General features: G+C 31.1%; 1 protein-coding gene across 1 annotated transcript; it reads left to right on the plus strand.

Moving 5' to 3' along the window:
• The first annotated feature begins 1,414 nt into the window (after positions 1-1,414).
• On the plus strand, positions 1,415-7,123 carry LOC137817770 (transcription factor MYB3R-3-like). The gene is made up of 9 exons (XM_090296613.1): positions 1,415-1,539; positions 2,012-2,154; positions 2,400-2,451; positions 2,713-2,770; positions 3,309-3,403; positions 3,493-3,596; positions 3,932-4,060; positions 5,347-6,460; positions 6,928-7,123. Exons 1-8 carry the CDS (start codon positions 1,531-1,533, stop codon positions 6,455-6,457), a joined length of 1,701 nt encoding a protein of 566 aa, XP_090152739.1. The 5' UTR covers positions 1,415-1,530; the 3' UTR covers positions 6,458-6,460; positions 6,928-7,123.
• The last annotated feature ends 2,873 nt before the right edge of the window (positions 7,124-9,996 follow it).

Genomic DNA, 9,996 nt, shown 5'->3' on the forward strand with positions numbered 1-9,996 from the left:
TGCTGCTTGACTGTTAGGGTTTGTGTTTTAAGTGTTTTCGGTGGTTAACAGGATCAATTTTACCTACTCACAGTGGACGCCAAATGTTCTCACCAAAACTCGAAGTCGGATTTGGAGGGGTCTCCTAAGGTTATCCTTCTTGACTGCAACTCTTGAATGTTCGAGGATATGAGGGGAGCTCCACCGATTAACAATACTCCGATGATTAAGTTAGTGAAAGCATAACAACTTTCTTAACTTTATATTGTAGAATTAGACTTACCTTTATTTGGGTAGTCATGAAATCTGTATATCCTTATTCAGAGAATCATAACAACTTTCTTAATTGTAATGACCGTTATTTGGGATGTTGACAAACATAATCTATTTTTTATGGCGTTTTTCATTACGTATGTTTCTTTCACAGCGAAATAAACAAAAAAAATAATAAAACAAGGTAACCTCATTAGTTATTAGTTGTCCAATTTCATCCACTCATAACTATTGGACCCGACCCATTGAACCATAAAATTTGATCCACACTATCGGGTTTCAACCCAATCGCAACAGTATACATACATATGAATTGAAATAAATTCATTATAAGAAAACACTTTTAATTTTTATCATTCAATATGATACCGTTATTGCTAGTGTTTTTAATCTTTTATCTTGTTTAATATATTATTTTAATTTAAATTGAATTAAAATAGAGTATGAATAGCTAAAAAAATATTATAACACATTGCAAATTATTTACCATAAATTTAAAATGTTTTTCATAGCTTGAAGATATTGATTTATTATAAATATTAATTTTGAATATTTAAAAATATATATTATTATAATTTTTAGTTACATAAAATTAATATTTATTCTGTACAAGGGCAAAAATACTCCATACCTGTTAAATTAAAATTAAAACACAAAATTCACATTCATAACGTTAATATACACGGTAAAAAGATATAACTGAATGCAGTAATAGAGCTAGAAACAGTAACTTAATCTAAGATGTGTGTTTTTCTTATCCAAGATAAATGTGATATAAGATATATAAAAATTCTGATAAAAAAAATAAATAAATGTGAAACCGTAACTAAAGTCATGGCTTAATTCTTGAACCCCTATTGAATCCAGATTTAATTTTGCAAATTAGAAAAAATCTTAAATTTTAAAATAAGCATTGTTTTTATTTCTTAAATATATTATTTGAAAACTAAAAATAATTTAAGTTTTCTTTAGCTTCTCAAGTGTATATCTGGATACTAGAAATATAAATCTTTTTGAATTTAAACGACTAAAATATTTTTAGAAATATTTGAGAAAATAACAGCAGATTAATTTCCAATTTTTGTTAACCAATAAGAACAGCTTAAATTAGTTAGAGAAAATATTATTTTATTGTTTTTTAAACTTAATTTGATTTTCTCTGTTTCGTTACGTTGTTTCAACGGGCGACCAGTTTTCGAAAGCCACTGTTACTTTCTTCGCTAGCTCTGCGTAGTCTCCACCTTCTTCCTTCGCTCAATTCCCGCCACTTTTCTGCTAATGGCGGAGGTACCTCTTCTCTTTCACGCAAATTCACGATTTTGTTCCATTTTTTTTTCCTTTTTCTGCTTCTGTTCTCTCTCAGTCACTCTTTCTCTATTAAGGTCACTCGTATGTCTTGAAGGAGCTTTTGCGTTTTTTTTTTGTTTCCACTATAGGTTTCAACTTCTGGGTAATATAATTTATTTTTATTATTATTTAATTATTACTATTTGTGAGTGTGGTGAATGCCCATGATTTTTTATAACAGGTATTTTTGCCGTTTTTCATGGTGGTAGTGCTATGATTTAATAACGGCTTCTGGGGATTGAACTTTTTGTCCTTTACCTCTAAAGATTGAAACTTTTACTGTTTTGGAGGGTTCTTGATACTTTTCACGCGAAATTCAATAGGTGTATACAGTTTGTTGTGCCGTTTTTTAGGAAGTTGTGTGCATTGGTTTATTGATTGTGATTTTGGGTTTTGGTGATGATTCTAAAAGGGCATGACTGAGGAGAAAGCAGAGCAGCTTTGTTTGAAGAATAAGCAAACCTATGCTGCTTCTAGTTCTTCTATATCAGATGGAAGTGGCAGTGCTATTCCCACATCATCAAGGAAAACGGGATCAGCATTGCCGTCTAATAGGTAACCTTGGTTTAAGTTTGTTAATTTTTCTTCAGTATTGGTCACAGTGTTGCAGTTTGAGGGAACTGCAGTGTGCTGTATATTTTGTATTTTTATTTGTTGTTGCTTAATTTTACATTTGTAGTGGTACCTGATTTTACTTTTCCTTTGGAGAATTCCTTTTTAATTTACTTCCTTTTTTACTGTTTTTTTCTGCAATCTTTCTGCACTGGATTTCATTGCGTGAATGCTTTAATCGTATGTAGGAGGACCACTGGCCCTGTTAGAAGGGTAAAGGATGGTTGGACGGAAAAGGAGGTTAGTCTCTCGGACGTTTGCTCAGTTCCTAAAGCTTTTTGCTTTAGTTTTTTAATATATTTGTGCTTGCTTCTTAGGAATTGGTTACCTGGTGAATTCAGGTTACTTGATTTAATGACTGTTAATCTACGTGTACATCTACAAAAATGTTAATATATATATATTTATTGTTTAACTCATTGTGTATCGAATTCAACATATTTGTATTCATTGCTACTCCTATTTGTAATTGGATTTAGTGTTTTCTTTAACTTGCTGCAGGATGAAACATTAAAGAATGCTGTTGAAGTTTTTAATGGCAAGAATTGGAAGAAAATAGGTATGTACTTTTATTTGCTATGTAGTGACCCATTGAGTTAAAAGTTTATTTGCTATTGCATGCTGGTAAAATCAGAAGTGAGTCGAGTGACTTTGTTGTGGTGTATTGAATATTTGAACTTGAGATATTAGAATTGAAGGACTACGATTGTTGGTTTCTAAAATAAATTGCGCAAAGACACAATAAATCTAGTTTTGCAGAGTTCCGTGTTAGAGTTTTCCATTTGCAGAGCAGACTCATCGGAGCATTAAAAAACTAGAATATACCTTAAAAAGGCTTGAGGATGAACATATTAACTTAAGTCAAAAAGTCAGAATGAAACCAGGGAAACAAAAGTCCTTAAATCTCTATTTGCATCTTTCCTTAATGTTTGAATGCATTATATTTTGTGATGGAGAATTGATATATGGGTGAACCAATGGAATTATTTTGTGTGATGTGAGCATAGCCAGCATATATGCAAGAATTTTTGTATTGAGTGCTTACGGAAAGCATTATGCTCATTTCATGAAACTGATTTATAAAATGTGGAATGCAGCTGCGTTTTTTCCGGATAAATCAGAAGTTCAATGTCTTCACAGATGGAAAAAAGTTCTCAATCCTGAACTTATTAAAGGACATTGGACAAAGGAGGTTGAAACCTAGTCCTTTCCTTTTCTACTTTTGTTTTTTTTTTCTCGAACAATCCAATTCATAATTAACTTCTCTTACTTGCCATGCAGGAGGATGATAAAATAGTTGAATTGGTGTGTATACATGGACCTTCAAAATGGTCTTTCATATCCAAGTCTTTGCCTGGTCGAATAGGAAAACAGTGCCGAGAACGGTAAGGCTAACTAAACTGTGTGAAATTCTTCTATCCTTAATTAATTGATTGTATGATTTAATTCGAATTTTTAGCCTTTAAAGTTCTAAAACCTTTCATCAGACTATGCCTAAGTTTAAAAAATAACTTTTTTTGGACTATTACAAGATTTGAGTACTAGTCGTAGCTTTGTATATGGGCTACTAAAAAAATTAAGTTATACAAGCTTTGTTATTTTTGCTTTTCATTTTTCCTGGTATTACTCTGTTGGTTATTACCTTCATGAACACCAAATACACACGCATTGCTTTGGTACATATATTCATTATCATGTAATTAGCTTCAAACATTTACAGATGGTGCAATCATCTTTGTCCAGACATAAAGAAGGATCCCTGGACATTGGAGGAGGAATTAGCCCTTATGAAAGCTCATTGTATACATGGCAACAAATGGGCTGAAATAGCCAAGGTTCTTCCTGGAAGGTATATTTTGCAATTAATTCTTCAGCCTTCATAAAGGAAATTAAAGTCATAATTAATATGTAACAAGTTTCATAAAATTCTGTTTTTATTGTATTATTATGCTAGTCGTGGAGTTTGATTTTATTGGGGTATTCTTTCTCCCCTTTTAAATAATGAAAATCATTGGAGGAGATATTCTCATACACTCCATTTCAATGGAATTTAGTTCAACCCACCTGCCACTGCAAGGAAAAAGACATGGAAAAAGAACGATGTCCTAAACAAAAATGCTGTAGTAGTCAGTAGCTACTTTATCTATTGAAGACAATATTGATCTTATTGCAATAGTTATTAAATTTAAAGGGTAAAATATGTTTAGTCCCCATAAATATGATTAAATAATCTTTTAACTTTTTTTTACGAGTTTTAAGTATTTTTAAAGGGTATGTATCACCATGCTTACTGATGGTGTGGCAATGATGTGCCAAAATCTATGCCATTTCACCACCAAATGATGATTGAGACCATTTCGAAAATTTTAAGCTCTACTCGGAATAAACCTCAAATAATATTTAGAGGACTGAAACCAAAATTTGCAATGGTTACAAGAACTGAAGAACAATTAAGTCAATTTTAAATGACACTTCTTCCAGTTGTGAGTTTTCCCTTTGTTATTTTGAATATATACATATAATTCTTTTTATATTCTTGTCATGGTTTCTGAAAGAAACTGGTTTAGGATTTTCTAAAACGAGCTAGTCTTTATAATAGAGGAAATGCCCTCTGACCCCTGACAGCGTGATCAAGAGGCTAGACATCATAAATGTAAAAGGAATATTTTCTCTACTCCCATGCATTCAAGAGACGTGCTTTTCCCTTCTGATTTCCGCCTAAAACCAAAGAAGCTCTTTATTTTTTCCTTTCTATTATTTATACCCGATCACACTTCCTTTCTATCAAACTTTTACAACTAACAATCTTCTTTTTCTTTATAACCAAAGATTGGCCACTCTCTAGCTGGAGTATGCTAACAGTTTCTTTCCATGGAGAATTTATTTTTGATTACATTTCTGCTCAATTTCATGTTGAAACAATGATAGATCAATCTGCCCAATTTCATTAAAAACTATTTTGTGAAAGTACTACTAGTTCCTTTTTTCGGTACAAATTATAGATCATATGTACAATAATAAATACTCATGTGTACCAGTTTTTAGATCTTCTTTTGTAGCTCTTTCAATTTTATCATATATTGAATATATTTGTTACAAAACTTTCATTACTCTTTACATTTTTTTTTTCTGCAGGACTGATAATGCAATAAAGAATCATTGGAATGGTTCTTTGAAGAAAAGGAAGGATTTCTATTTAGCTAATGGAAGACTTCCACCCATTCTAAAGAGCAGTACGGAAGTTACTGTCAAAGATACAGTCACACATTCTACAACTAACACAATTCATGTTTGTTCAAATAAAGGATTAGATGCCACTGTTGCATCATCATCTAAAACTACAGACATTGCTAAGCTTGATAGCAGTGATAAGAATCAACTAGAATCCTCAGGAATAGTAAGAGAGGTTGAATATTCTTCAAGTCTTCCACCAAAAAAATGTGCTGATTCTGATTGTGTAAACTGCAATAGATTATTCCACGAAGGTCTCCGCTGTAGTAACATGGAATCAGGGTCAGGAGATAATTTTAAAATAATCAAGGCGCCAAAATTTGTGAATCCTGGCCAAAATGCTAACCCAAGAATTGATCATTACCTGAATAATAGTGATATGAACGGTGACAGATCAACCAGAATTTTTTATTCAAAGGAAAGTCGAAGGTTTGGTTCTTTTTGTTATGAATCACCACGGCTTGATAACCCACATCCTTCAGATTCTTTTAGTTTTAACATCTCTGGCCTGCAGAATCAGTACTTTTCTCCACGAATGAAGTCATCTGTTGGTTTCGTGACTCCACCTCACGTGAAGGGAATTGAATCATGCTCCGAATCTCTTGAATCAATATTGAGAAAGGCAGCTAAAACCTTCCCAACTCCTTCAATAATAAGGAAGAGAAGAAATGGAAGTGAATTACCTCCCACTCCTAGAAAGCTTGCAAATGCAGTTACTTCACATGTTTGTAATGAAGAAGTGAGAACAAATGATGTTTCTTCTTCTGAAGCTGTGAGGTTACCTGTCAGTCCAGCTAACCATGGCCATGGGAGTAATATTCTCCACAATAAGGCTTTCAACATGACTCCTCTATACCGAATAAGATCCAAGCAAACAGCTATTAAGTCTTTGAAGAAACAACTTGATTCTGCATTTCACATGGAGGAGAAACTTGCTAGTGAGATGGAAAAATCTACAAAGAGTGTTGTGATAACTGAAGATTGTCTTCATAAACCAAAATTGGCAGAGACGTAGTTTGTAAGTAGTATGTCCTCACTTATTTTCCTTTAATTTTTCATTTAGTTAGAAAAATTTGTTCTTATAAGAAAGAAGGTCAACTCACTGAAAAACTCAGTTCCCTAGGAACAGAAGGTTTTGTTGATATTGGTTGCAGTATAATAATGTCATAGAATATTTGGTTGAATTAACAGGAAAGTATTTGTATAATATGTCAAGATCTTATAGTTGTGAAATGAAAGGATTGAGAAAATGGCTTGTTTTTCATGTGCACTTGTCTTCTTCCTTAAAATGACAATGCAACTTCAATGGAGCTAAAAACATGGTTATTTGAATATGTTTTTCTGATCATTGTTTCACCTTAAAAAGTTTTTTGGCAATTAATAATACATTTGCCTTGCTTTCAGTGTTACATTTTAAATTATCTAATCTAACATTGCATATTTAGTATTTACCTGAATTTTGATATCAACTTCTCTGCTTTGTAGGGAGAGCTGAAGCTGTTTGAATTCTGACCACAGTCTGACAATTTTCGAGTACTATATTTCATTGATGGTGAACCAGAAGCTGTGACACGTGTATATTTAATTTGATTGTGGATATATAGTTTATATTTGTCACACAAGTTTTATATACATTTTTTTTTATATTCCTCAAAAAATAAATTGTGGCAAATTCCACAACAAACTTTGATTTTGCATCTCAAATTAAATTTAGATTTAAAGCCCTTGTTGAATGAAACCTTGCGGCAAGTGCAGTCACAAGAACATCCCATAGAATGAGTTTCTTAGAAGTTACGAACGACATAAAACGTGAAAAAAAAATGAAGGATAGAAAAATAAAATTAGAGTGAAAATTTTAAGTGTTTATTTGAAGAGAAATTGATATGAAAATGAAACAAAATTGTCGTTTTCAAAAAGAATAAATTAATAAAATAAAATAAAGTAATTGTATCTTTATAGAGTTATTTTTACAGTTATTATGTAGAAAGAGATGAAAGAAGTAATTTTGGAAAATGCTAGTTTTTCTCACTTTTCTCTTTATATATGAGTATCATTATATGTTTAGTATTTTATAACTATTTGATATTTTTTCTTCCCAATTTTTCTGTCTTTCGCTTGTTTTCTTTGGTTTCTATGTGTTTTTTTGCATTTTTTTTAAAGATGGATCAAGATTCTTTGGGTTCTCAAATACCTTAGGATTGAGATGTATAAGGGACGAGTGTATGTGATTGGATGTGTCGGTGTTGAAACATACTTACAACAAGCACAAGCATCTTCTAGTCAACAACTTGATTCAAAAGAAATTATTCAACTTAGACTGCGACTAGCAACGAGTGAGGAGCATATTCGACGCATGAATTTCCAATTTCAAAACTTTCAGAGTTTTATCCTTTATTATCTACCGACTCCATGAGTAGCTGCTATACAAAATATTTTTCAACATCCAAATACAAATACTCAATAACAACAGAATCAGATGCAATATAATGACCAAGTGTAACATGACAATGATCATGACCAACAACATAATTTGCCTTTGGACTATAATAATTATTAGTTTGTTAAGAAACTTTGTTGCATTACTCACATTGGATTTCTTTTCATTGGATGTTTTCTTTCGTTCAAATGAATTATGTTTAGATATTTTGAATATTTATAATGTCACATTGATAAACATAAATGAAAGTTTTTTTTGACATTTACTCATATTTATTATAAATTTCCTACCGTTTAAAATTTGTTTTATCATGAATTTGATATGTATGTCTAGGTCAGTAATAAAAGTTCATTTTATCAAGCTGCAGTATGTAAATATAACATTGGAGATTTTGTATAGAAAATTCGTATGTAATTTTTCATATATAATTACATACAATTTTTTTCCGTATGTAATTACATACAAATTTTAAAATTTGTATTTAACAATTACCTATGTCAGTTTTATATATGAATTTTTGTCCGTACGTAATCTGTATGTAACTATATATGTTTTATCTACAACTTTCTGTTATATGTAATACTAAATTTTCTTTTAGTTGATGTCCTCAACATACATGCATTCGACTTTACATAACCTATAATGTCAAAGCAAAACATCAACCTAGATATTCTCGGCATAACCGAGTTTATGAAGTTTTTTATCATCCACAACGTTAAAACCAAGACATTGCTTTTGAGATGCACAAACTTAATCGTTATGCAAATGACTCTATGGTGAACACAAACTAAGAACATAGAAGTCCAAACATTGTGCCCTTTTCCAACTGTTAGATCAATCCCTATCCAACGACTATGATGATCCCGTAATGAATCCCAGAAACACAAACCCCGCTAAAATGTAGAAACTTCTAGACCCTTCAGTACCTTTTTCCAATCGATCCTAGAGGGCCAATGTATGGATAGATAGTAGAGTACATCTTGACACAAATAGGACCACCTAAACAAGATAAAATTTTCTTACTCCCCTCTCGAGGCACACAATGTGACTCTAAAAGAACAAAAAGCTTTATGAGTTTGGGGAGCTAGTGTATTGTATGTATACATCACCGGGTACCCCATGGTATGTCCAAATCCTCTACAACCGAGTACATCTCGAGAAATCGAGAATTACTCTCAAATAACATGTTTAACATAATCACTATACAAAATACTTGTCTATTACTAAAATTAACTAGGTAAATTAGGTCCAATAGTAAAGACTCACATTAACACTATAAATATATGCTTCAGGTCAAGGCAATAATACACATTCTAATAGCATTTATTACTCCAACCAACCGATAACCAAGCAATGACTTGAGCGTCAAAATACTTTTTGTAGGTAACTCCCTCTTTGACCGAGGCTGAAGACCGAGACTTGAGAGAGACCAATAATCAAATTCATATAGGAGACACACTTCAGATAATATCCGCACTACAGCGACAAGAGACCTTCTTAGTCCATACAAGAACAAATTCTATGTTAACTAATTCTCAAAACTTATCATATTTTAAACTTTTTTCTTATTAAGTTTGAGTTAAATCATTTACATATAATTTTAATAATTTTCTTCCTTTTTTCTAGCTATATCTTTTATACATTAAAATAAAATTTAATTTTTTATTATTAAAGAAAAAAATTAAAGATCTATTTTGATTTTTGAAATTTAATTTTAATTTTTATGTAAACGTATTTTACTTTTGTTTAGTGTTTTTTTTTTCATTATATAATACTGTTACATCTACTCATTTTTCATTCAAACGAGAAATGGATGTCAAATCTACTTATTTGTTTTAGTTTATTTTATGTCATAAAATGGAAAGGTTAGAATTTTTCTTGGATAGGATTTAAAAAAAAAATTCATAAATCCTAATTCAACCACAAACTATTTATAAAAAGATATTTTGGTTAAACACTTTATAAATTGAATTTTCTTTTAAAAAATATTGTTTCGATTCAATCCAGATATCTTTTTAACATTTATTATTTTTTCATGTTTTGCAAAGAATTGAAGTATTAAAGGATACGAATACCAGAGTTATAGAAGGATCCTAATATTAATTGGGTGTCTTTTC

This window comes from Phaseolus vulgaris, chromosome 10 (assembly GCF_051622355.1).
Source record: "Phaseolus vulgaris cultivar YP4 chromosome 10, ASM5162235v1, whole genome shotgun sequence".
NCBI classification, from domain to species: Eukaryota; Viridiplantae; Streptophyta; class Magnoliopsida; order Fabales; family Fabaceae; genus Phaseolus; species Phaseolus vulgaris.